Raw genomic sequence first — 27,912 nt, 5'->3', positions numbered from 1 at the left:
AAATCCCTGACATTTAAGAAGCTGGAACAGACAAATATTTGGCATTTTTGTTTGACAAATGACTGAAAGATTAATCTGTGATAGGAATTGTTGTCCATTAATGTTCTGTCGATCGAGTGATTGATTAATCAACTAACTGTTTCAGCATGTTGTAAAGGGTAAATCATCATTGACTGGTAAGAGAGAACATTTATGAGATAATTAAAATGTACAGCTACATATTGCTGTTTAAGGTCAACCATTGCATCAACTGATATTATTACTGTATAGCAAACATTGTACTTTAAAGCTTCTTGCGAGTGTGAATAACAAAGTTTCGATGATTCAAATCATATTTGTACAACGCCTAAAATCCTTCCCATCACATGATGAGCCAGTATCTTGTCATCTTATCATGTTTATAAATAGCATCGTTTCTTACCACAGGGTACATTTTCCCATCAGAGAAGTATTTACCTGTTCTCCTGCATGTGTGGGTGATCTTCGGAGTCTCATGCTATCTCAAGTTTCAGTTCATTAAAAGCACAAAGGAGTGACAGAATTATGAAACAGCATCTATCATACAGCAGGGCCTCTGAGCTGGGATCAGTTCTACATGCTGCTCTTCAGAGATTAGACAACGTGACACCACTAAGTGAAGCTGGTCCTAGATTACTGACAGAGGCGATACATACAGCGTATCCACGCTCTGCGGTTCCTCTCTCTCAAGCCAGCGGTTGGGATTGAAACGTGTAGGTGAGGAAAGGAAAGGAGAGGAGGATGTGAGAACTTCCTCAAACTGTTTGCAGTTTCGCCCTTTAGGACGCGGTGGTCGTCACTGGTAGAAAAAGAGAAGCTGCTGTTCTGCATTTCATCTGACAAGAAATGACACTGGTTTACCTGAACTGGCACAATGACGCTGAATGTTATATCACAATGTGGATTGAAACACAGTAAAACACAGTAAAGTATATTTTAATTACTTAATTACTGCATAGAGTGACAAGATATGTGTGAGATATCCCACATGATGCATGTATGCATGTATGATAATGTATCATCCTCTACTTTGTAATAAAAAACAGTTTTCGGCAGTGTTTCATTCCACTAGTATTTCTCTTTTCAGCGGGGCTTCTGCAATGAGCAGAAACAATGCTTTTATTCTGAGTCATACAGACATATGAAGCCTTTGTCTGGGACACCCACTGTGTCCGTCACTGCTGTTTGATCGCAACCTAAAAGAGAGAAGGGGAGAGGTGTTTTCTCTTCCTCTTCCTCTGCTTTGAATGAGAAGCAGGAGGAGAAAGGCAAGCTTTTTGAAACTCACGGCAATCATCTCTGGCTTGGTAAAGTGTGTCACAGTGACAGTGAGGAATGAGATTTAATATCTTGGCTTGTATTCTTTCAGTCATAGGGGTATGGTAAAAACACAAACTGCAGGTTCATTGCACAGGTTCATGCATTTAAGCTTTTATTTATTATTTATTTTGCAGAATCATATTCAGTTGACCATCATTGCCATACAGGAAAGACACTGCCAACCCCTAACAAAGTCACAGGTAAAAAACATCTATCTAAACATTAGACAAAATGTAAAATCACAGTTTATTTCACAAATACACTCAAAGATTTAAGTGACTCGAGCTTCTCCATTTTGATCAAAACTACATTATTCTACCCAACAAAGAACAAAGAAGATGTTTACTTTGAGTACAATGTCGCACAAATAAACAAAACAAAAAAATCAAAATTGAACTATTGACACAATGTTTTCAGAAATTCAGAATGATTGATTTTAATATCACACATACTTAAAGGAAAATTGCATATTCGGGTTAACGTTACAAAATTATTCATTAAAAAAAAAGAAATAATATTTTTCAAAACTCCGATATTTTAACTCATCACTCATAAATCCACATGAATGTTCTGTCAGTGATATGTCTGTCAATAAAAATATGATATGTACATGCAGTTTTCTTCACAGCTTTTTATTTCAGATACTTACAATTTTATTTTTTGCTCTATTAATAAATGTGATATGTGCATGTTCCCTTTGTTGCAATAAGCTGCTATATTACATCCCTCACAAACATTTTCCTCCAGATCGCTGTATGAGACCTACACACTTCCTCCTTCAAGCCCTCTCCACTTTTCTCTCCATTAACATTCTCCAAAACCTGCCTCTTCTTCTCAGTTTTCCTTTTGTTTTTTCTCATTCTTCTCCCTCATCCTGTGGACCTGTAGCTTCCATGAATTCACTTGTCTCAAATCTGCTCTGCTTCCTGCCTGCCACATCGATGTCTGGCTCACAAAATCCATCCAGCTGCTGCATGCTTTCCTCTGGTTCTTCTTCTGGCTCATGGTGATGAATCTGATCTTCCAGTTCTGAATCAGAGTCATAAGAGTCGTATGACTGTCTACGGCTTGTCTCGTGGCGGTCACCTAGCTCTAAGTCAGATTCATAGGCTGTCTCAGGTGTGTCTTCTGACTGTAAGAGGTGAACCTGGTCACCTGTGTGATCTAACGAGTGTCCTTCTTCTGCTGACTCCCTTTCATATGTCTGGTCATCTAAACTACGCTGGTACATCTGTTTCTGTTTCTCCCCCTCCCCTCTCTCCTCCAGCTCAGGGAGGTACTGGTCCTCGCCTGCTGGCTCATGTTGGTCCACCTCAGGGCTGTACTGGCTCCTCCTGTACAAACTCTCCTCATCCTCCTCCTGACATGAGCTTCCGGGGACGCTCTCGCCATCGGACTGGGAGAGGCGAAGGCCTGGAGGCTTCTGGGAAAGATCAAAAGGCTCCTCTTGGCTGAAGTGGGTGAGGAGGCCCATAGGAGTGGACAGGCAGAATCGCCCCCTTTGCCTAAACACTGAAATGACAGAAATAGGCAATTACATCAGGTGTTTTTTGCATGTAAAAGTGCATATATATCATCTACAAGTATGTGCATCCTTACATCTTTCATCCAGCCCTCTGTCCATGACACCGTGTTTAACCTTCATGTGTCTGGTGAGGTTTCCCTTCAGTGTGAACTTGCTGGGGCAGTAAAGGCATTTGAAGGGTTTGCTGTCCGAGTGGAGATGCATATGGCCCATTAAGTTATGCATCCTGTTGAACTCCTTCCCACAAAGCTGAAAGACAAAGAGTTGGATAGCCACGTAAGTTATCAATAGCCAAATAGGAAATTGAATGAATTCACAGATATGTACGTATCTGCTATGTATTCTGAATGGTTGATATAAAATTCCTCACAATTCAGCTGGGACCAATAACTTCCTGGTCTCAGCCAGGAAATAGTCCAGCACTTAACCCCCCATAAAATAGCTAACTGATGCTTGCACACTTTGTTTTTTGTATAGAATAAACAAATGACACATAAAGTCATTCCACACCATGGATAAAGCTTTAGAGGTTCTGGTAGACCGATTTATTACCTTTTGACAGAGCCAGTCCAGCTGTTTCCCCCTTTCAAATCTTTATGCTAAGCTAAGCTAACGTAATCTAAAGTAGAAGTAGTATCTACAAAAAGTACATCAAGTATCAAAAGTAAAAGTGTTCATTTTAGTACATTATTTTTATTACATTATTGTATTTTATTAGTGGTACATTAACATTGAAGCTGCATTTTATATTTGTATTTGGCCAAGATTTTCTCGACTTTTATACTGCTGGCAGTTTAACAAATTATTATATTTTAAAGGGTGATGACATGTTTTATGTGTAAATCTTAATCTGCAAAGTAACTGCAAACTATGGCTGTTAGATAAATGTAGTTTAGGGATGCAACTAACGATTCTTTTCATTATCAATTAATCCGATAATGAGAGGAGGGTGAAAAATGTCAATCAATATCTCTCAAAGCCCAAGGTGAGTGTAGTTCAGTTTACGACACAGACAACTAGAGAACATCTAAAGACAATCCTCTAATTGATTAATTGTTGCACCTCTAATGTAGTGGAGTAAAAACTACAAACTTTCCCCCTGAATTGAAGGTGAAAAGTAGCAGAAATCAGTAATACTCAACCAAAGTTCAAGTAAATGTACTTAATTACTTTACACCACTGGCTGTAGTAAACTCTATTTGAGGATACAAAAACAATGGGTCAACATCACCCATCTATTATTTTTCTTTCTCTGCCAAATTTCCTTTGTCAGATGACTAATTTTAACAGAATGCCGAGCCATAGCCCAACACGTAATCATGAATGAATGTGCAGGCATTCACATTCAGATACACCCGACCTCCCTCCCACTATCCTTGTTTTCCTTTTTTCCTCTCTGTCTTCCTCCCTCTCTCTCTCCCTCTTACCGACACACACGCAAGAAAAACAGAGAGAGAAAGACATAGAGAGAGGAAGCAACATCTAGACAGGGCCAGGAGGAGAACAGGGAAGGGCAACTCCTGCGCTGTCCTTCCTTTGCATTCTTTTTTATTAGGGTGGTCCTTTCCTTCAGGAGGAGAGAGGGACTGTAAACTGTCCAAGAGGACCGTGAGAAAACAGGAAGCTCCCTCCAGCAGCAGAGAAAGCGAGATGAAATCTATTTGCGGGCCTTGTTCTCCGGGGAGGCTGGGGGCCATTGTTAGAGAGGCAGTTTGTGCGGCGATATCCTTCCTATGAACAAGGAGGCTCCCACTGCCAAAAGCCTCTCTGCTATCTGGTCATCGTCTCAGTCCTTCTTCTAACCACCAAGGTCAAAACAGACAGTCCAGAAATGTGGGGAGATCCTTTTATAGCAGCTACCACTAAGTTTTGAAGGTTTGGTTCCTGGCCGTGATTATCAGTACGTAAGCATCGGTTAAATTAGCGTACAATAAAGGGAACATCTGGAGCGCTGAGGATGCTTTTATCCAAACACAGTACAGTACAATGACTGAACATTAAAGGAATAATTTGGCATTTTGGAAACTACACTTATTGACTTTCTTGCCAAGAGGTAGTGTTGGGACAATATAATGTAGTACTGTTCAAGTTGTATAATTATTTATTTTGGAAATGAATCGGTCATTTCATATAATTTGCAAAATCATTATTCTACTATTCCAGTCTTTCAGTCTTACTGAATGGACAAACAGTCAAGGTTAATCATTTATTTTTTGTGATGTTAGATGTGCCTCAGAATACAATAGTGTATGAAACTGGGTGATACAAGCATGTATTTGATGTCTACTCCCATAAAGATATTGGCATAGACATACATTAGTTCCTGCATGAAATGGAGAAGTACAGAGTGTGAGAATGGAGTAAGGGAGAGCAGGATGGTGGTGTGGTCAAGGTTGGGACACCAATTATATTTGCATGAAGTATGGATAGGCAAGACAACTCTCTAACAGAAGAGATAATGATGTCTTGATGGAAAACAGCTAATCGTGGTGGAAAGTACCCAAGGACACGAGATAGGTAAATGTGTAAGGTCACAAGAGGTACAGCGATGGGAGTGGGTTAATGTTTGACTCTACAACAGGAGGAGTACAAGTCAGTATAAATTAATGTGCTTTAATGATATTTTTTCAGTTGCTCCATGGACCAGCTCAGTTTACATGTACTCCGTTTGAATTTACAGTAAACCTATTTCTATATCAAACTCAAACTTGATACTATCAAACTTGATGTGTTTTCTTTTATGAGAAATTGAGCAGTGTGGTGAAGACCTGAAGACATCTGGCCCAGCTGAAGGTTTTCTCCCACAGTAGACAGGAACATTAATACTGTCTATGTCTATATGAAACTACAGCTAGCAGCCAGTTAGCTTAGCTTAGCACAAAGACTGGAAACAGGGGGAAACAGTTAGCCTGGCTTTGTCCAAAGGTAACAAAATCTGCCACATAGGCTAACCGTAAAACCTTAAAGTTTTCATATGTTTGGATTAAACAAACAAGATATAATTTGGTTCTTAGTGAGCTTTTGGGACACTGGTAGACAGATGTTACCTTTGGACAGAACCAGGCTAGCTGACCAGCTCCCTCTGTTTCCGGTCTTTATGCTAAGCTAAGCTAACTGACTCCTGGCTGTAGCTGCATGTCCAGCACATAGACACGAAAGAGGTGTTGTTCTCATCTAACTCTCAGCAAGAAATAAGCGTATTTCATAAAATGTGGACCTATGCATTTAACATGTGAGCTTAAGCGTAATTGAAGGCCAAACATCTGACATGTTAAGTTTGACCAACCTTGCATTTATAAGGCTTGATGTCAGAGTGGACGATCATGTGAGCCTTGAGAGTCTGCTTTTGGACGAAGCTCTTGAAACACATGTGGCATTGGTAGGCCCGTATGTTGGTGTGGATGAGGACATGGCGCTTCATGTTGGCCAACAGGGTGAACTCACGACCACAGATGCGACACTTGTGCTCCTTCACCCCCTGAAGAACGAGAGAATGTGACACTGGCGCTGTAAGAAATGTGGTCAAAAGACGAGTCTGTCTGCTGCTTAAGATTATAGTTAGTTTAACCAATTAAATGCCAATGATCTTTATTTTTAATTCTTGTGGAGATCCTTAAGTTTAAAAAAAACCCAAATATGTCAATATGAATTTTTGGGAAGTATAAAATGATGCACAAGATATCCAGAATAGTTAAATTTCATAAAATGGTGCGGCCATAAAAATGTGGAGTCTCAAAGGAGGTTTAAAATATGTCAGTCTAAAAATCATATATCTTCAGTGAGAAGTTGGCACAGCTCATATAGTATATAAAACTATAACATATATACACAGTGTGCAGTAGTTTTCCTAACTTAAAGGTACTTCAGGGGATGTAAAAGGGGATAACTGGATGTTAAGGGGTTAAAAATTGCTTCACGAGCCCGAGTTGAAGCGGAAATTGCTTTGAGACAGCTGCCAAAACAACCTGTTCAGCAAGTGTCCAAACTCTGTCAGCCATCCTCACTATCCAAAATCTAAACAAGGAATAATGGAAATGTCATAATATGACAGCAAAATTGATAATTCTGTCAGAAGTCAAAAATGCAGCTTTTTTCTTCCAACCCCTGTCAAAGCACCACTGATAAAAAATGCTGACTCTTTTCTCTTCGTCCTCCTAGTTAAACCTACTTTGTGGGTGAGAGTGTGCTGTTTCAGGTGGTGTGACTGGATGAACTCCATCCCACACTCGCTGCAGATGTACGGTCTGATGTCTTTGTGTTTCATCATGTGGTTCTGAAGTTGACTCGGGTACTGGAAAGTCTTCTGGCACTCTGCACACCTGCAGGAACAATAGGTATTACCTCTTTGTGAAGCCAAATAGGGAACTGAAATTTTAAAGCAGTAGTTCAACATTTTGCTTATTTTCGTTCGTACCGAGAGTTAGATGAGAAGATTGATCCCACTTTCAGGTTGACAGTGGTATTTTCTCAGCTAACTTTCAGCAAGAAAGCAAACAAGGCTATTTCCCAGAATGTCGAAGTATTTCTTTAACAACACAATCATTACAATGTTTCAGCAGACATGTTTTTGTGCTCACCTGTACAAGGTGGGGCCACGATGGGCAGTCAGGTGCCTCTTCAGCTGGGCCAGCGTGGGAAAGTCCAGACCACACTCTACACATACGTTCTCCTGGCCTTTCTCATGCTTCAACTCATGAGCGCGGAGCTCACTGGGGTAAGCGAAGCCTCGGCCACACACGCTGCAGCTGGTGGGGCAGAGGAAGTATATTTGAGAGAAATTAGGTTAAAAGGAGAATGTTTGTCAGTAAAAAGCACAAAAAAACACAAAAACCCTGCTACAAAACATCTACCTGTATGGCTTCACGTCACTGTGTTGCATCATGTGTCTCTTCAGGTGGCTGGTTTGGGTGAAGGCCTTGTGGCACACCTGGCACTTGTGAGGACGCATGCCCTGGTGGGTGAGCAGGTGTGTGTGCAAGTGGCTCAGCTGCTTAAACAGCTTTCCACACAGGTGGCACCCATGTGGCTTGATGCCGCTGTGCCCCAGGATATGCGTGACCAGGTTGTACTTGGAGGTGTAGGACTTCTCGCACATGCGACACTTCCATCGCTTTTGGTCACCTCCCACATCCACGTAGTAGCTGTCATCAACATGGACGTTAAGACCCAGCTTCTCAGCGCTGGTCATCCCGCCTCGAGGAGGTCCGTCACGGCTGCGGTGACTGGGTCGGAGGTCCTCTTTGGGGTAGAAAGGCCCAGGGGAGAGGTGCATGACGGGCCCAGGCATGAAGAAGGGGTATGGTAGGAGGCTATGGTGGAGAGGGGGGAAGTACGGAGGGTGGAGGAGAAGAGGAGAAGGAGGCCAAACAGGGGAAGGACTGAGAGGCTCTTGTTTCACCTGCACAGGTAGATTCAGACCAGGTGATCTGTGATGCAGCTGCAGTCTGTTTAACTCGATCATGCCAGGGATGGTCTTCGGAGATGGGGAAGGAATAGGGCGAGATGGGAGGGAGAAGGGAATATGAGAGAGGTCCACCGTCTTCTTCCTGCTGCTTTCCTCCTCTTCCTCTGCTCCTCTTTCTGGAGACTCGCATCCCTTTGCGTCCATTTTGAAAGGAGTTCTTTTACGTTTTTGGGATCCTTCCTTTTGCGTATAACTGGGGCCAAGCATGGGAAAGAAAGCAGGTGGGCCTAATGCACTGTAGGTGTCTCTGGTGGGTGATATGCTTGGGTATCTGGCAGAGGAGAATTTTGGGGGCTTAATATAGAGCGGAGGTGGGCTTAGGTAGAAACCATGCTGAGATGGTTGCCTTAGCTCTCTTGCTCTATCTCTGACAGGAGGACTTCTTGCTGGTGAAAAATTTACTGTATCTGTTTCCATCTTCTCTCTGCAGAAAAGGAACAAGATAAGTGGTTGAAATGTCATTATTTTACATGCCATTTATAGAAAAAAACTGACAAAAGTACATCAAATGACTGTCTGGTGTCTATTTATGACATGAAACTGTCTCTCTGAAGATTCCTCAGGAAAGAATGGCGGTGGACAAACGTACAGTGTGCCGACACCCACACCTTTCAGTGTTCAACCTGAAACCTTTCACTTCTTCCTTTCTCACAGATCTCCTCCTCTCCTGAAATTAGGAAGTTATCTGTGAAATGTTCACCTCTACCTCCCGCACACTTTTCGCTTCTCCATCCCTTTTTCTCTGCTCTGTTCATCTTTTTTTTTTTTTTTTGCGTTTATAGTCAGGGAGAACTTCCTCTTTTCTCCTCCACTGATAACACTACGTGCTGTTTTAATCTATATCTGCATGTACAGTACAGTGCATATGGTTTTACTAAGTAACCGATAAGCACAAAACTGTGATGTTAAGATGTTACAGAGCTATTAATAACACCTCCACTGCAGTTTCTACGTGCATGTTTTAGTGTAGATGATAGTCAGGGATTAAAAGATTGTGATACACAGAGAGGAACTGTCTTACTTCTGCATGACATTCAAAATAGTGCTTAGAAATGAACATATCTATTCTATTCCTGTATATAGTTCATCGCTTATCAATCGCAAACTGATGATCCATATCAATCCCCTGTCGCATGACCACAAGTTCAACGTCATTGTCTGTTACTTGGATCCCTGTTGGTTGCAGCTGCAGCAACTATTCTTCCTGAGGTCCATTCAAAAACTATATTATTGTACACATAAAATACACATATTACCATATGAGGTGCAATAATTTAACAATTTTCATTGTTGATGAATCTGTGGATCATTTCCTCAATTAATTGATTAATCATTTGATCTAGAAATTTCAGGACACTGTGAAAAATATGAAGAGGGTGTAGTTAATTGTCTTGTTTTGTCCGAACAACAGGCCAGAATCTGAAGATATTCAGATTATTATTGCATAAAACACAAGAAAAGTGTCAAAACCCCACGATTTAGAAGCTGGATCTAGAGAATATATATTTCTGCTTGAAGAATGACTTGAACAATTAATCAGTTGTCACAATGGTTGCTGATAGTTCGACTAATCGATTAATCAACAAATCATTCATGCCATAAACATGCAGACACTATAATATATTGCATCAAGTCATGTTGAAAAGATGATGAGAACAAGACAGCATGTTCACGATGATAGTTAAGGATGATGATGCGATGAAGATGAATTCAGCAAAACTACAGGAGATTACAGATAAATTGAGATGTCACAAATTCACATTTTTGTCATTTCATTTCTGACAAAATGAAAACTCACAAGTGGTGAAACACTTTCTAAGAACCGGCAATACTTGTCCATATCAATAAATAATGAAAATAGATGTCAAAAGGATGCAAGTGCTTTGATGCATATTAGTCATCTACATAAAACATGAACTGTACTGTATGTAGAATGCACACATTTAATGCCATGAAGTATATGTTAAGATTCGCATGTTATTCTCCCACTTATCAACATTTTTTAACAATTTCAGCTGCATTTTTCACATTGCCTTCACAGCCTGCTTTGAATGCTCTCCTAGATTTTTCCTCTTCTATTATCCTCTTCACCTCTTCCATGATTTATGAGGAAGGTGCACTGTGCAAAGACCCCAGCCTATACTTTGCAACACCATGCATTCCAAACAATCCATTAAAACCGAAGCCCCTCCTCACCCATATGCCAGTCAGTACCATGAAAGTGTGTGTTTGTGTGAGGCTGAAGCCAAGTCTGTGTGTGGAACTTACCAGCTGAGTGTAGCAGAGTGTGTTTTCTGTGATGCTGTGGCTCTGTGCTGTCTGAAATGCTGCTGCAGCTGCTGCTGTTGTACCTGTACCTGCGTTCTCTCCCTCCTGCTCGCAGTGCAACTCTCCTGACAATGAGCCGCCCGTCCACGGATAGCATTTGAAGTGACTTAAGAAAGAGAACAGGAACAATCACTTTGTTCTCATTTTTCAGATGAGTACCTTCGGAGAGAAGGAAGGAAGGGAGGGGAGAGGAAGTCAACAAGCCTAGTGCCTTCCTGCAGAAAAATAAGGAAACACTAGATAGACATCTCCATTTCTCTATGAAATAGGGATTTGTACAGCTTTTGGAGGAGCGCGGTGAGGCAAGATTTGATGTTTCACAAGAAAACAATGCAGTTTGAATGTTTAACAGCTGTGAAGTGACATGCAATGATGGATGATGATGATCACACTCTGTGAAAACCAGTCATCCCTTTCTCTTTATCCAGATTCTTAAAGAAATACATGTTAAGAAAGATCAGTTTTATATTTGAAATGAATAAAAACTCTTACATTTTTAGGTGGAGTTAGTGTAAAGATTATGTCTTTTAAGTTCCAACAGATAAAATTCATGGTCAGTTGTTTGCTGTACAGAGTGCACAATAAAATATATGATATAAATATAAGATATGTTTAATATAATGCAATCCAGCAGTAAAGTCGCTGCAAATACAACCTCTGTGAAGTGTTTAATGTTCAGTTTTTGTTTCTATCTAAAGAAAAGAGAGAACAGCTGTATTTCTCTTTTTTCTAAATGGTAATTTTTGATGCCTTGTTTGTCATTTTGTTATATTGGATTGCACAATATTGTAAAATGTTCCTGTTATTTCGTCCACCTCCTGCATGTGCTCGACAGATGAAAACAATCATAGACAAAATATTACTAGATAAACTGATGAAATGTGTCAACACAGCCACTAGGAGGCAAGAGCGGCCTACTGTCAAGAGGATATTTGTCACACTCCACTCCAGTTTACAGCACTTTATGACAGCTGTTAAATATGATAACTGTCAGATTTATCTTCACAAACTGACTGAAGTTATGTTCTGTAATCTTTCTGTGAGTGATAAATATAAATAAACTAATAACAATCTATGTCTCAATATCCTGCTCTGCCCTTTTGGCACTGAAGTTAGCGAACACAGACGTTATGAACTGTGTTTTTAATTGGGATGAGGTGGCAGTTATAGATCAGGAGGGGGCTGCAGTAATTGAGCTCATATCATTGAAACAGTGAAACTGTCTTCTGCTGGTTGTGGCCGATCATTAGCTGTGTTAATTAGCTCATGAGACCAATTAACCTAAGACCTGGACAATGTGTGCTTCAATTCCTGTGAGGGATTAAGGATTTTATATATAAAATGGGGAATTAGTAGGTGTGTGTGTGTGTCGGTGTGAGTGTGTTTTCATCATCTTTCAGTTTGTGTACCAACATCCGCTAATCGAGTACAGTGTTGCCAAGCTATCATGGTGGCTCAGCAGGCCGAGGTTCAGAGTTGGACTTCTTCTCATGACCTTTATACCTTTCTACAGAATATACAAAAATGGTATTATTTCAACTTTTTACCTTTTTTGTGCAGCTGATACATATTTTTGTTCATAGAAATTAAAAAATAACGATTAAACAATGTTCTTCCCATTCAATGAAATTCATTAAAATCATGACAGCTGTTATGTTCTCCTGTTTTCTGTAACATCAGACTATAATATAGTATGTTTGTGAATGTTTTTTCTCCACAAACAAAGTGTAAAACCTAAAGAATACACTCTCTCTGCTCTCTGAAAGCTTAATTAAGGGCTGATCACCCATTTGTTAATTTCTGATGAAGTATTTATGAATAAAAAATAGAGCTGTGGTTCACAAATTTGGTATAGAGACTAATTATGCAGCGATATTGTGAAGGGTCAGACTATCAGCTTTTTTAAAATAAAGGGATATCAAAGTTGTACTACCCTCACGTCCATTCATGCTTTGAATAATTTCAAGACTGAATAATCTCCCCATCCTCTTCTTGACCTCTCCTGACTTTCTACCATCTCCAACATGCACGGTCACGCAACACGAGTCCTTCTCTAATCATTCTCAATGGCATGAAGCAAACCAGGCCACACAACTGCCCAGCCCTTTGACCCGGGCCTGCCCAGTGGTCAGCTTCGTCACTGAAGGTGACAGTAACTATGACAGACTCATTAAGGATCTCTAAGTGGCTTTTGGGTTTCTGTGTCACTCTCAAAAGCAGCCGTGAAAGTATATAAGACAAGTCGGTGGCACCATGCAAGGATAGAGAACTGGTCAACCATCTGGGAGCATCTGAAACACTTGAATTCTTTTGTTCATCGAGCGATTAAGCAACAAGTGAGTACATTTTTTGCTTTGTGGATATCTGTCTGGCTTAGATTTTGTGGTCCATGGTTCTAAACTGTTTTCCTTGTTCTCCTCCTGTCCATCTATCTTTCACTCTCTCCGCAGAGATGACTGGAGCTGCTGTGTCCGTGTGCCTACTTTTTCTGCTGTCTGTATGTTCAGCGTGCTACATCTCTAACTGTCCCATCGGTGGGAAGAGGTCCATCACGGATGCCCCACTGCGCAAGGTGAGCTGCCTTTATCAATCTTTAACTTTCGAATTCTTTGGTGAGATATTAAGCTCAGACAAGTAGTATCAGCAAACTGGGAAATCTTTGCTGGATTTAAAGGTTTTTTTTTCCCTTGGGAGTTGTTGCCAGTCAGAAAAAAATAGGACTGTGAGAGTCTAAGGATCAAAGGTTTAAGGATAGAGGGTGTCATATGTTGTACAGACACATTTGTGATGTGTGATTTTGGGCTGTTTTAATAAAATTGACGACACTACACAACATGACAAGCATCAAAACTGTCATGCACAGACATAAAAGAGGGAAATACACATTCAGAAGTTCACTTACAGAAACCTTAAAGACATATCAAAGATGAATAGATTCTTTCTAAGATACTTAATGCTAAATTGTAGTGCCATTATATTCTAAATAACACCAAGAATAATCAATTTCTCTCCTCCAGTGCATGTCCTGTGGCCCCGGGGACAGGGGCCGCTGCTTCGGCCCCAGTATCTGCTGCGGGGAGGGCCTTGGCTGCCTGCTGGGCTCCCCAGAAACAGCTCACTGCGTAGAGGAGAACTACCTGCTCACCCCCTGCCAGGCAGGAGGTAGACCCTGCGGATCTGAGGGCGGACGTTGTGCTGCTTCAGGACTCTGCTGTGATGCAGGTCAGACTGTCTTCAAAGACTCATTTCTATCTTCAAGTATCATATAGGATTGAATTATATGGTTTTCTAATGTCTTTCTTTTCTATCATATGTTTTAACTAAATGGGGTAAAAAATACTACTTTTAGGAAAAAAAAATGTTGGTTGTGATCCCAACTGCAATATGTTACTTTGTTATTGCTTGAGAGTAGGAAAAAAGTGTTGCACACTCTGACTCTATATGCATTTCTTTTATTTTTACAATGTTTCGGTCCTCAGGCCTTCTTCAAGGTCAACAACAACAAGGCCTATGGAGTGCATATGCAGCCAAAGTGTGCAACACTTTTTTCCTACTCTCAAGTCTACTTCCAGTGATCAGCACCTCACTACAACCCTTGGTGTTACTTTTCCATTATATACTTTATTATTGCTACCAGAATTAGACACTTGATTCTTGTTAGGGCTGCATATGTTTGAAAATGTAAGCTTAAATAGGTTACACACCGTATTTACAATTAGTGAACTCATCTGCCCTCTTGTTCTGACAAGGTTCATGGTCCCAGGTCACACAGAATCTGATAACAACATGCAGTTATTACATGTATTGTAAAGTGCCACGGCTGTAACAACAGAGAAACATTAACTCCTCCTGTTCTTCCAAAACCATGTCACAGAAAGCTGCACCACAGACCAAACCTGCCTCATCGAAGAGGAGGGAGATGATCAAGCCAGTCAATTTGACAGCAGCGACCCTGGTGACATCATCCTCAGGTTCCTGCATCTTGCTGGCCACTCTTCTCCTCATCGAATTCACCAATGAGCTGCTCCCGACACCAAGACCTCACCGGAGGCTCTCCAGCTGTAGGGACAGATCGGGACTTGTAGTTCTAGTTCATATCGTTGTATTTCTTTGTCATTACTCTGATTTTGCCCTTTCCTCTGGAGTACTTCTGTAGAGTGCCTTTGTCGGGATATTTTTATGTATGAAAATAGGGATGAATACTGACAGTGGTCATCCAGATATCTGCATGTTGAAATAAAGTTTTGAGAGAGTATAAAATGTTGGGGTTTTTATTATCTTACACCATGACCTAATCGGAAATTGTGCAGTATAACCAGTCAGCATAAATCTTATCATGCTGCTGTATTACTATACTCCACTATCACCAAAAGTACAAACGCCACAGCCGTCTTTATCGCTCATTCAGTTTTGCATAATCCTATAACAGACTCCTGTGTGAATCCAAGGGGTCCTCACATGGCGCTGTGTTTCGTGGCAACTCTAGTGACATAATAGCAGTGTTGCAATATTTAAGATGATTATCTTGTATGGCAGTCACCTTTGATCTGTTTTTGTGAAACACATTTTGTTGAACCACAACTTCTTGCCAGTGCCAGAGGTGAATGCCACGCCATGCATCAGATTGAAGAAATCATATAATTTAACACTCTGAAATGCTGACGAGAGATTATTCACCTTCCGTTGGACTGAATAATTTTATGATAACTGGGTCTGCTCTGTGAAAGCTCTCCTTTTTTTGTCAGGAGGCTTAAGTCTAACAGTGACATCACCTGAGTAAACTACCCCTGTAATCTAATGTAGAGTATAGTTCACACTGTGGAAGCGACAGTGACCTCCAAGAGTGTTTGCAGCAAGTTGACACAAAGTGGAATTACTATAAATGCAAAACTACTAGCTGCACTTTATATTGCACAACAATTCATAGTGAGAATTTGTATCATTATTATTCCATGTGTTTCTTCATTGTAGACAAAATTAAATCTTTTCTATGATATGCACAGATGAGCCAAAGGTAAACCTTAAAAAGTAAATTTTACCAGCCACTTTCAGCTCTCTGAAAGTCCAGTTTATACATCATGCTCACATAAAGTAGATATGCATTGAAATAAAATGATTGTGTAAAAAGCCACATAAACCAAATGACAGAAGTGAAAAGGTGCAAATAATTGGCTAAAAGAAACACAAGAGGAAGACAAACAGAGAGAAAAGGGGTGGAAAGAAGGAACAGAAATCAAGAGGCCAAAGCAGCGAGAAGCAAACAGAGGGAAGGAAGGAAAGAGGATGAAGGAAGAGAGAAAAAGCAGCAACATTATGTCCGATCAGCAGTTTTTGGTGAATGACATGTGCAGTGTCATCATATGTGTTAGTGTATGACTCAAAACGAAAAAGATCCAAGATTATTATAGATTTTCTTTGCATAAACCACATGATAACCACACTGATATTTTGACTTCAAAAAATTTCTCCCTTGCATTAAGGGTTACCAAACTTTAGTCTAGCCACACTGTACCCCTGTTATCTATCTGGTTGTCTTTATCTTCACTAAATCTTCTTTGAGCTCTGCTGGGTGAAGTGGGCTGGAGCTGCCTTAATTGGGGACACCTGTGGTTAATGATTGTAGCGTTGCAGTTTGAGAGTATAAAACAGGCAGATAACCGTTTCTCACTTTACCTTCACTGTCTGCCATCATGTCTTTCTCTGGAAAGTTCCAGCTGGAGTCCCAGGAGAACTTTGAGCCTTTCATGAAGGCCATTGGTGAGTGTAATGACCGTTAGCATCAGAAATACTTTGCTGATGTTTTGTTGTGTCGTGTGGCTGTAACATGCTTGCAATGTAATTGGGCTTCTTACTGACAAAGTTGTAAAACGTGCAACATGAGAAGATCTCACAATCACATATGGTTAGTTGACTTGTCTAGCAACAACCTATAGTGCTAAATTACAACTAACAAACTGTACAGCCAAAGAAACGCAACACTACTCGTAATGGTTTCTTAACTTGTTGCTCTTCTGCATCAGGTGTCCCTGATGACCTCATCCAGAAAGGCAAAGACATAAAGAGCATCTCTGAAATCGAGGAGAACGGCGACAACTTCAAAGTGACAGTCACTACCGGCACAAAGGTCCTCGTCAACAAATTCACCATTGGACAGGAGGCTGAGCTGGAGACCGTCACTGGAGAGAAGATCAAGGTAAGCTGGACTATTTTCCAGGACACAAACTAAATATACTTGGCTGTAACTAGAAATTGAATTGATGTCATTGTTACAAAATCCTGTTGCACATTGCTCCTGAATTGCCTAAGTCCCTGACTTGGAAACTTAATCTCCTGTCATGCTTCTGGCAGGCGGTGGCTCAGCGGGAAGGCAACAAGCTGAAGGTCTCCATGAAGGGAATCGAGTCTGTCACAGAACTAGTGGATGCAAACACAATTGTCAATGTGAGTAGATAAAACTACTTCCCTAACTGGTGCTGCATGACTCTAAACAAGCTTCTAATACTAATCTCTTTTCTTTCAGACTATGACTCTTGGCAGCATTGTATTCAAGAGGATAAGCAAACGCATGTAAATATCAACACTTGGGATAATAAAACATTTTTAAAAGGCAGAACTGTCATGTTTTCTTTACAATATGATACTGAATGTTAAGTTTATCAGAAACCAGTGAACAGCTGTTTATAAAATTACTGGTTAATGGTGAATTACCCACTGGAATATCATGAGAGCCATGGTGGTATTTTATTTGAGGGGTAAAGAGTCTGTGTTTAACTGGCTAAAGGTCACTTTCACAGCTGCAGGGAACTTGAGTGAACTGATTACATGACAAGCAACAAGTGTTTAAATGGACTCCAGAGTCAACCTGTATTTAAGGTGTACAAAAACCATTACTTGTAACTTCCATATGATTCACTCACAGCTTAAGTTGACTGCCAGTTAGGGTTATTTGGTAACTTTTGAAAGTGAAGACTTGAGGAATTTAAAACTTGAACTGGCAAAATGGGCAGGTTGCTGGAGTTTAAAATTAAAAATGTGGACAGTAGGAAGAGTCTGACTACTTTAATTTTAACCTATTCAAAGGCTGGCAATGCTAGTACTTTAGACTGAACTCTCAACAATTGATTCACCTGACCTTTCTTCTGGTGCCCCTGACATGTTAAACTAAACTTATCCTGTGAAATATCTAAACATCTACATGGATTAGCATAGAATTTTTTTTGTACAGATATGGTTCCCACTGACTATTGTACTAGTGCCACCATGAGATCTCCAAATCTACCAGATGGATTGCCATGAAATTTACAAACTTTCCTGTCCCCTCAGGACTAGATGTAATAACTTTCATATGGAACCAAATAACTGCAAAACTGCCTAAATTAACTTCCCCTTTAGCCTCAGCTGTTTATTTGATGCAACTAGCAAATGTTGCATGCTAACATATTACACCATGGTAAACACTACATGCTAAACATGTTAGCATTGTCCCTAAGCATGTTGCCATGCAAATGTTAGCATTTATCCCAGGGGTAGCAGGGCTTCTTCAGTCCACCGGATGGGAGTATTGCCTTTTCTTTCAAACAACTATTACAAAACCATTATTTCAGACAAACTTTACCATCTCAATGAAATATCACTGCATATGTGCAGACAAAGCTGGTAGCATTTTGAGTACTGAGGTTCAAAATTTTGCTTATTTTGGGATAATGTTTTACTTTCTGATATAGTTCCTTTTACTTGTACACTATTAGAACCATAATTATGCAATCATACATTAACAACCAAAATAACAAGACTGAGTTTCATGTGGGGGGTAAAGTGTACCTGATGAAACCTGAAAAGTACTACTTCTGGTTCTTCTAATTTAATGACTAATTTGTGTTATCCACTGTAGTTGGAATATTAAAAACAAAAAGCACAAGTTTGGTGTGACATCTTTTAGTGAAAAGTATAACAAAAGTGATACAGTGATGCAGAAAATGACCTCGTGACTACAGTATATGGATAGATTCACACACCAATACTCTGTTTACAGTAAATAATGTCTACAGTCCAGCGATTACTTCCTCCGGTGGAAGAGGTTCTTGATTCCATCCTCCACAGACTTGGGTTCATGCAGCATGGTCATTGGTTTGTTCTTCAGGGCTGCCTCTCTCATACTGTGGTAAACATACTCGTTCTGCTTAAACATCCTCAGCTCCATCTCTGTCTGCATGCGCATAGCCTGTAGAAATATCAGGAAGGAGATGCTTAAAATGTCCACCTGTTCATTATCTGTAGCATACAATAAACAGAAAGATTTGCTAGCCTGTGAATTGGCTAAGGCTACGTTCACAATACGTGCTGAGGTGGTCCAAATCCACATTTTTGCCTCCAGTTTACAAACATCAGATTGTTTCAGTGTGAAAAAATCAAATCAGATTTTTTCATATCAGATCTGGGTTACTTGCATATGTGGTCCTAGATCTGATTCATATCCAGTCTCTGTCAGTTAAATCTGTGCATGCGTTGCAGTTTACCAACCTTAACTGTTGTCACACCGGAGCCGAAAACATGTCACTTACAAACATGAATGTGAACCATCAACATAAAAAGATCAGATCTGACTAAAAAAAATCATTATTGAGCATTAAACCTGTTATGTGAACATAGCTTAAGTAAAATTTGAGCTAAATTTGGATCACAGTGGTATTTTAACAAATCAAATATATGTCTTGAGCTGAAAGATGCTATAAAGCTCTGTAGAGCTGAGAGGAACAGCAGAGTTGACTGATCATATTCTGTGGGTTCATCACCAAAAGCGACTCCTTTCACATACAAGCAACCGTTGTTAATATAAGAATATTTTTTATAGCCACTTACTTCCAGGTCCTTGGTGATGGGATGTGTTGGGCCGTGGGTGACCATGATAATGGCATAGGCCTTGCAGATCATCCCGTGGGCAATTTCTATCTGCCCGGCCTGCCAGTGGGTTACTCCTGCTCGCATAGCAGCCATACCAAGAGCGGCATTGTTTGGGTGGTACAGCTTCCTGTCGTGATAAATGTAAAGATTTAGAAGATATTTGATTTATTAGTGTACATATTCATTCATTTTTTGACACCAGAGACTCTGTGCATTTATCGTAATTGCAGGACTGCTCAGTATCTCTGCACTCACATGTATCCCTCCACCATTTTGCGGGCGTAGTCTGCAGCGTCGTCAAAGTACTGCAGGTAGGCTTGCACCTCACTTAATGTGCTCCACATTCTGAGCAGGTAGATGTGAGTGTCGGCCAAAACTGGCTCTGTTTTCTCTATGCATTCTCTGCAGATTTTTACCACCTAAAGAAATATATATATTAAAAAAAATAGAGACATTTTAAAAAGGAAGTAGGATTGAGCATTTCTGAGAGAGGTGATAAGTCTTGGATTCTGTTATGTAACAGTTTGGTTTTTATTTGATTTTAATTTGATGCTGTACCTCATGGTAGTCACCCTTTAATCGAACCTCGTCCATCTTCTCCAGCATTTTCCAGCAATAATCTGTTGCCTCTTTCACCTGTTCCTCTGAAGGCTGCGAATGGGAGCAATTGATCAAATGTTAATGAGAAAATCAAGCACTGTTTCATCAAGTTTGAATACACTGATGAAGTACACTCACTTTCTAGAGAACACATTGTTTGTCTTAAAAGATAAGATGCTTTTGTTGAGTTCCATAAAGGTGAAGGTCTGATTATTTTTATCTTGCTTTTTTGACCTTTGACTAACTGAAGGCGCCCTGTCAAAGAGCTGGACAATTGTTATTCTGATAACACATACTATTTACTCTTATATTAACATACATGTACATAATTACAGAATAATTTTCAGTTATTACAGTTATTATCAGGCCTAAACCAGGCATATCGCAACAGATATGGTCAATATATATGATTGTTTCAGTTAAAAAAACAAAGTAATAAACACCTTTAACTACACTCTGCTGATATTTTATGATGCAAGCCAGTAATAACTTGTGACACACACGTGCACTATCACACAGGCACACAGAGTGGGCTGGCAATCGTCACACTGACAGTGCCTCGTGTTTCACCGATTAAGATAAGGTCAAGCCTATCATTTAAAGCCATTCAATTCTTACACTTTTTTATGTTTTTATGTGCATTGATTTACACACCTCAGTGTATTAAATGGCAAAATTTAAGCAGTTTGGAATTGGAAGTTGAATATAAATCATCTAATATAACAAATGTTCCAACTAATCCTCATCTACAATAAAACATTGAAATAAAGTCAGTTAAGACCCTGTAGTAGTTTGAGTGATTGAGAGAATAAAGTTTATTATTAGTAACTTTTCTGTATCTTGCTGCTTCTCAGACATGTGTGTGAATGCAGGCACACATACACGCAGTTTAAAGCTGAACTCATTGGAGATTATCTTTGCTTAAAATAGTCACTGTGGCTCTGCTTCTCATGTTTCCTGTCTGTACGTGTCACCCAAGTCAGTATAACTGTAGTGAGACTGGTTTGGTCGCTTTTTTTTTGCCTTGTGCAGTGTAATATTCCTCTGTCAGAGGACAAAAAACAACATTTCATGAAACAAAGACACAAACCTTGACTCCATCCTGTTCCCTTCCCGCCAGCTTCAAGTCATCTTTGATGTGGTTCTTGCAGTGCTCACACGTGCAATCAAAGAAGTATTGTGTTTTCAGCAGTCTTTGTCTCTCCTCAGTCAAATTCAAGAAGTCCACATACGAGACTGTCAGCTCCTCTCCCTCTGCGATCTTACCCAGAGCACGCAGCTCAATCCTGAAGATGAGAAACACTCAGTTAACACTACTAAACGCAAGCAGACATTCATTACATGCAGAGTGACTGCTTTAGTTTTCTACTATCAGGCTTCTTTTCTACAACTTGCACCTTTAAAAGCTGGTTAAACACTGTTCCATACTGTGGCTTTCAGTTCAATCAGTGCAGATGAAGGATTGAAGGAGTGGATGAAAGTGAATATCAGACAAATTATGTCACATTTAAACTTTTGTGAACCAATTTTTATCACTTTTCTAAACTTAAATGTTTTACAGTAAATGTATTTAAATGTTCACGATAAAGTAACTTAAAGTAAGTTTTCTAACATACTAAATATTTCCTTTAATTTTGCAAAAGTTTGGTTCATTTCCATCATATAAAAAGATTCCTTATTTGTTTTAGCAAACATGAAAAACTAGATTCTGGGTCTCTTTCCACCTTTAACAAAATCAGTGAATGTTGAAGGAAAGAAAGTTACAAAAAAAAAATAGGGCTTAAATGTGAAATAATTCTTGATATTTAGCTTAGAAAATGGAATATGCAGTTGGAAATATGGTTTTTAGTCATGTTTGATCTGATGTTACGTGGTGTTAGAGCTAAACTAACAGGAAGTTGTTTCAAATGAGCTGATGAAATACACGAAATACACACACAGCACTTTGTGGCATGATAGACAGAGACACAGTGCGGTACACACATGGACGAACACACAAAGTGACAAACCAAGTTCACGTTAAGATTTTGTGTGGAAAGGACAAACGGTTTTGTGGTAGATGAACTTACGGAAGGTGAAAATAGTGCAGAGAAACAACCAAACCAGCCTGTTGTGATGCTAAAAAATCTAAAAGTTAGAGCATTCAAGTAATTTGTTATCTTGACATATTGTATAATCACTGAATCACATCAAACCTACAGTGCATACTACAAAGCACTGCTTACAAAGACGTTTATTTTGCTACAGTGGATGAAATGGGAGCGAGGATGGTAAACTGAGTAGTGATGGAGCATCTAACATATCTCAGTGTTGCTTTAAACGGTAACACACTAAAGAGGCTTTAGGCTGAGGTAACGCACCTCCGTTGAGAATGAAACATAGTATTCACAGCCGATTGACTGAAAGACAAACAGGAAGCAGTTTTACACCAAATGCAACCTGACAAAAACATGTTAACACACACACACGGACAGATTATAAAAACACTGAGCATTTTACAGTCTCAGTCAAGTTAGATTCTGCAAAAATAAGAAAAAAGACAGTAGACATCATTGAAGAGCACTTTTTTTTTTAGTAAACTAGTGTTGTGTGTTACTTACTTTCCATGGTTGAGGATGACAGTACAGTTTGGCCAGCAGTCATGATTCACTAGACACAGATTTGGGAAGACTCCCACTCCCACTGCCTGAAGGCCCCTCTGGTCGCTCACAGTGAAGCCGTTACAGTTAATCTAAGAGGAAGAGTGGCATTATTCATGTGAACACAGGACTGGTCAAATTTCTTTTTGCTTTCACAGAGATCAGTTTCTGAAATTATATACAAAACTTATGCACAGCGAGAATTTCAAAAGGCTCTTGTGAATGGTTTGCTTCAAAGTCTCCACTAATTTCTTGAAAGGGTCAAATGACAAAAAGTAGGCAATATGAACGTAAATAGACTACTTGTAAAAGATTACAGCCGTGTCCTAATTCAGTGGCTTTTTCTACATTTACATTTCAAAACTGAATATGTGATAATGGGTCTAGGACTGCAACTAAATGCTCATTTTCATTATCGATTAATCTGTCAGTTATTTTCTTGGTTAATCGATTGGTTGTTTGTGTTTGGTCTATAAAATGTCAGAAAAAGGTGAAAAATGTTGATCACTCTTTCCCGAAGCCCCAAGGTGACGTTCTCAAATGTTCTGTGTCCACAACCCAAAGATGTTCAGTTTTACTGTCATAGAGGACTAAAGAAACCTGAAAATATTCATATTTGAGAATCAGAGAATTAGGAAATTTCTTTTTAAGAAATTACTCAAAACAATGAATCAATTATATAAATAGCTGGCGATTCATTTTCTGTCGATCAGCTTATCAACTAATCGTTGCAGCTCTAAATGGGTCTACAAAAATATCCTAATGTACAACAGATTCCTGCTCTTCAAATGTGGTTTAACTAATTCAGGCCAACATGCTGTTATCAGGTTAAAATAATCCAGCTAATTTGGTCCTTTGAATGCAGTTTGAAGATTGATTTGTTAATCCTGGATTATCTTGAATAACAGAGGTGAAATGAGTAGAGAGTTGAAACTGTGATGATCAAGTGATGGCAGTGTTGGGAACCCTCCCTGTTAGAAATTTAGATGATACCAGTGAATGTGGTCAGACTGCCAGTGATGTTGGCTGGATGATTGGAGCGGTCTTCCTCTTTGAACACGTGCAGAGTTTTTCAGTGATAATCGTGAGCCTGCTATAAAAATGAAATCTTGCTAAAAGCCTCTCAAAAAGCATCTTTAACTGCATAAACAATTTGCAGCAAAGTGAGCTCTGCAATCAGTCGTTTAATACATTTTGGTGTTTCAAATGTCAAATTAAATGCCAAATATTCTGGCCCTATTGGTCTTTTAACACTCAGAAGCTTTTAGTTGTATTGATTCCGTTTTAGTGTACAAACTTCATCTTTTTGTATGTTTCATCATGTATAAGTGCAGGTAACTCTTCATTATAAAAATTTAATTGTGATAATTACACCAATAGTTCATAATGATTTGTCAATAACCTGCATGTTCTCATCTAAAATGGTAATGATATCAACATTCTTTAATTATAAATCTAAGAAAGCGAGACGTTTGTTTCTCACACTGAGTTTATGTAAATTGTTTATCCTAAAATATCTTAATCAATAAACCTGAAGTTTTGCAGGCTTGGAGTTAAGGACTTGTTGCTATGACAACATTTCCAGATGTATTTTCAGCCAGTTTTGAAAAAGTCAAAAAATCCAGACTTGTGTCAAATCGTCAACATTATAATCTGGATAACCTGTTTATTCATGTATGGAGCACGCGGGTTGAGAAATGCAGTCAATTTTTTGCCTGAATTGTTCAACTGATTCATGATTCATTTGAGTCACCCTTATATTCATAAAACCCAGAAATATCACATGACCACTTCATATTTACCAGGTATTTGCCTTCAGGTGTTGCAGGGTGTAAAAATCTGAAGGATTTAAAGACTTAAATTTGACTGTTTGTTCTTGTTAGCAGCCCAGACATGTTGTTAAACACTTCTGTAGATATTTAACTTTTACCATTAAAATGGTACAGTGTGCTGGCTGTTACCAAGCGTTAAAGTTAAATGTCATGAGTTGTGCTGCAGGTATGACTCCTCCGATTATCACCGGTATTTACTGCTTTGTCTGCCATCGAGGGAAACTTTCTGGTGGTAAACATGAAGATATTTGATTTTCCGCTTTGACAAGGATGACTGAATGTATTAGTTTTGGTCTGTTTGAAGCTATCTCATATGGGGAGGAGAGGCAGGTCAACCCGCTAAAGAAGCCTCTGATATGGGACCAAACTGCTTTACAGCCATCTACATGAAAAGAAATCAATGGATGTCAAATACACATTCTTTAAACGCACCACTCCAAACATATGTGAGACGACGTCAAGCGTGTGCTGCTTGCTGCTACGAGGCCAGTAGTCCAGGAAGTTGTGGATATCCACTTTTGTTTCCTTCAGCTCATCCTCTTGCATGTCAGCAATGTGGTCCTCCAGTTCATCCAGTGTGGTCAGCTGCATGTCAGACACCACGCTGCCCTCCTTATCGAGGCGCCACATGATGCGGGCCACCAAACTGACCACAAAAAAAAACAACAATGAAGAAGAAGACATGCGATTTCAAGGGCACAAGCTTATGTGGCCAATAGTGGACAGAAAATACAAGTTAAGAGTCCACAATCAGAGAAAAAAAAAATTGTTGGTCATTGAGGTCATTTATTGATCAAACATCAAGAATCATATAATATGTTTTTACCCCTGCCCACTTCCACTTACCGGATGCTCTCATTGGGTGCCTTGCCATAAGCTTTGATGGCACCACATTCTTGCTTGTGTTCGGCCCAGCCGGCTCGCTGGCAGGTTCGATCACAGTAATGAGCAAATTTGCACTGGCCACACCTCTGGAGCTTCTCTTGTCTGCGGAAACAGCTGTGGCAAATACGCTCTGCCAGACTGCAGAGAAAGAGAACAAACAGAAAAACTGAAGTTATTATGATATGTATATTACAGTACATGCATAAATTACATTAATGCTGGCCAAATGTACTGTCATAGTAAGTTATTTTCTCCTCTTTATACGTGTTTTTCTGTCAGTTTCAAGATGATCTTGAATTTTAGCATGAAAGTTCTTTTGATATAATCCTTCAGGTGATATACAAGTTGATAACCTGAGAAAGGTAGCTGATTCTTGACATTAGGATTAACACGTGTGACAAAATAAAACTAGCTTTTTCAGATCTTTCGGCCACATGAAATGCTAGTAATTGAAACTTGAGTCGAGGTTATTTTTTCACACAAGTTGGTATCTCTTCTAAACAAAATTCAGAAATATCTGTAGTGAAATTACAGCCCATTTGATGTAAAGTCTGATCTGTCATGTATAATTTTTAGGAACACATTTTAAACCACTGAGTAAATATTTTACTAGAAATGTTTTAAGTTTTGTTTAAGATTTCGTCAGATTCTCAAAGATGTTAAGATATTTTCAAGATTTTCCAGAAAAGTCGTCATACAGAAAACCATGGAAATAATGATGTAAAGAAGAAAACTACTAAGTAAACTGGCTGAAAGATATCAAAAGATGCACATGCCATTTATGGGCAATGATAGGTCATTTTTGTCTCTCAAAATGTCTTCATTTGTTGAAATAGTTTGTCCACTTCACAATTCATCTCAAACAATACTGATGACATTTGGAAAAACATTTTTGTGTTACTAATTTCCAAGTCTGAGAGGTATGTTTGTTTCTGATTGTTCCAGATACAGTTATTGCTATTACAGCTATTTAGTGCTTGTTACGTCATAATACCAGCAGTCATTAAGTTACAGTTACGTACACATATTCCCTTGAGGATGAACTATCTACATTGGATTTGCCTCACAAACATATGTTCACATGAGGAAGTCATTTGTTGTAAGATTACACACTCACATGTCATTGTCAATCCAGAGCAAATCAAATTCAGGATTAGGATACAGTAGATTAGCGTTAAAGATAAAGAAATACAGCTCAACTGCACAAATCTCCCCCCTGATGACCATTTCTGATCCCATCCCCCATCACTGGACACCCACAACTTCCATCAGCACTGTACCTGTCAAACACAACAGCTGCAAGACTGGGCTCAGAAAAGATGACATCTCCAGCCCAAAACTCCTTTGTGGCCTTCAGACCCCTCCCTTTCTCAGGTGTGGTAAATATTTCCACGTTCTCCATGGTAGCAGCACCGGTTCCTGAGACGCTGGTGGACGAGAGAGGAGTATTTCAGTGCAAGAGAGAGGCTAAATACTGAGCTAAGGGTAGGGTAGTTGAGGATCTCGTAGACCAATCAGTGGCTTCTGTGTTCTCCAAGAATGACAACTGGACATTCCACACCCAAGGTACTAAAATAGCCGTCCACCTCTTGAACTGTACCAAGAGAGACAGAAAATGGGTTGGTGGTCTTTCGTCACATTAGTTCGCTGAGAAGTAAAATGTCTTCAGAGGACACACTTATCAACAAAGCTGACAGCCTTATCTAGGCATAACTCCTCTGAAAGTCATTCTCATTCTCTCAGACTCATTCAGACATTTAAATTTTTTGTCCTGTTAACTGGCAGAAAGTCCCCCAACCCCCCCACCCATGTATTGGTAGGTGCCCAGTCCCAGAGGGTTATTTTTGTCCCTCAGTTGGGCCTGTCTGTCATGCGTCTGTGGTGACGTTGGACAGCTGTGAGAAGTTTGACAGAAGCAGAGCTGAACTATCGCTAAGCCTCCACGCTGTTCTGGTGCTTTCTCTAACTTACTCTCTCTCTCTCTCTGTTTCTAAATGCAACATAAGTTATGACGTAAAGGAAAAACATTGCTGTCACACACACACTGTGGGGACAAGCTTTTTGGTGAGCTCAGAAATTAGCTCATTGCCTACAACATGAGTGGACTTCCAGGTTTGGGTTGCCACAGTGTGACACATACAAACACAAAAACTCACTAAAAGGCATGTGAACACACATTCATACATTTTCAGCCACACTTATTCTGCTTGTATGTCAGCGCTCCACAGACCAAATATCAGCCAGTATTTAGAAACCGCAGTTTGTGAAAGCCTGTACTGACCAACCAATAACATCCGCCCCACTCGAGACACCAGATTTTGAAGGTTTCAGTTGTATTCTCTGACTCTGAACCCAAATTATTTTTACAGTGTAGTTTTAGGAAAATGACCACAATGAGAG

The 27,912-nt window shown here is 39.7% G+C and overlaps 4 protein-coding genes across 6 annotated transcripts; 2 read left to right on the top strand and 2 right to left on the bottom strand.

The window, feature by feature from the left end:
- Positions 1 to 1,429: 1,429 nt before the first annotated feature.
- Positions 1,430 to 10,810, bottom strand: znf366 (zinc finger protein 366). 2 transcript variants are annotated; one of them, XM_044374969.1, is made up of 7 exons: positions 10,596 to 10,810; positions 7,714 to 8,751; positions 7,441 to 7,608; positions 7,032 to 7,182; positions 6,150 to 6,341; positions 2,938 to 3,112; positions 1,430 to 2,850 (listed from the first exon to the last, which is right to left on the bottom strand). In XM_044374969.1, exons 2-7 carry the CDS (start codon positions 8,742 to 8,744, stop codon positions 2,195 to 2,197), a joined length of 2,373 nt encoding a protein of 790 aa, XP_044230904.1. In that variant the 5' UTR covers positions 8,745 to 8,751; positions 10,596 to 10,810; the 3' UTR covers positions 1,430 to 2,194. The 2 variants fall into 2 exon arrangements, with proteins under 2 accessions (XP_044230904.1, XP_044230913.1); XM_044374978.1 differs by lacking the exon at positions 6,150 to 6,341.
- Positions 10,811 to 12,797: 1,987 nt separating this feature from the next.
- Positions 12,798 to 14,896, top strand: LOC122998231 (isotocin-neurophysin IT 1-like). Its single transcript, XM_044375003.1, has 4 exons — positions 12,798 to 12,991; positions 13,106 to 13,227; positions 13,673 to 13,877; positions 14,530 to 14,896. The coding sequence occupies exons 2-4, from the start codon at positions 13,108 to 13,110 to the stop codon at positions 14,673 to 14,675; spliced, it is 471 nt and encodes a 156-aa protein (XP_044230938.1). The 5' UTR covers positions 12,798 to 12,991; positions 13,106 to 13,107; the 3' UTR covers positions 14,676 to 14,896.
- Positions 14,897 to 16,298: 1,402 nt separating this feature from the next.
- Positions 16,299 to 17,265, top strand: LOC122998206 (fatty acid-binding protein, liver-type-like). The gene is made up of 4 exons (XM_044374955.1): positions 16,299 to 16,412; positions 16,676 to 16,848; positions 17,004 to 17,096; positions 17,176 to 17,265. The coding sequence occupies exons 1-4, from the start codon at positions 16,346 to 16,348 to the stop codon at positions 17,224 to 17,226; spliced, it is 384 nt and encodes a 127-aa protein (XP_044230890.1). The 5' UTR covers positions 16,299 to 16,345; the 3' UTR covers positions 17,227 to 17,265.
- Positions 17,266 to 18,574: 1,309 nt separating this feature from the next.
- Positions 18,575 to 27,076, bottom strand: smyd1b (SET and MYND domain containing 1b). Of its 2 annotated transcripts, XM_044374936.1 has the most exons (10): positions 26,793 to 27,076; positions 25,474 to 25,650; positions 25,060 to 25,273; positions 22,757 to 22,887; positions 22,517 to 22,555; positions 21,247 to 21,442; positions 20,115 to 20,207; positions 19,812 to 19,975; positions 19,515 to 19,683; positions 18,575 to 18,876 (listed from the first exon to the last, which is right to left on the bottom strand). In XM_044374936.1, exons 1-10 carry the CDS (start codon positions 26,912 to 26,914, stop codon positions 18,712 to 18,714), a joined length of 1,470 nt encoding a protein of 489 aa, XP_044230871.1. In that variant the 5' UTR covers positions 26,915 to 27,076; the 3' UTR covers positions 18,575 to 18,711. The 2 variants fall into 2 exon arrangements, with proteins under 2 accessions (XP_044230871.1, XP_044230880.1); XM_044374945.1 differs by lacking the exon at positions 22,517 to 22,555.
- Positions 27,077 to 27,912: the final 836 nt, after the last annotated feature.

This window comes from Thunnus albacares, chromosome 2 (assembly GCF_914725855.1).
Source record: "Thunnus albacares chromosome 2, fThuAlb1.1, whole genome shotgun sequence".
NCBI lineage: Eukaryota > Metazoa > Chordata > Actinopteri > Scombriformes > Scombridae > Thunnus > Thunnus albacares.
Note: the sequence above shows the minus strand (reverse complement) of the source record. Positions and strands in the feature narration are given on the sequence as shown.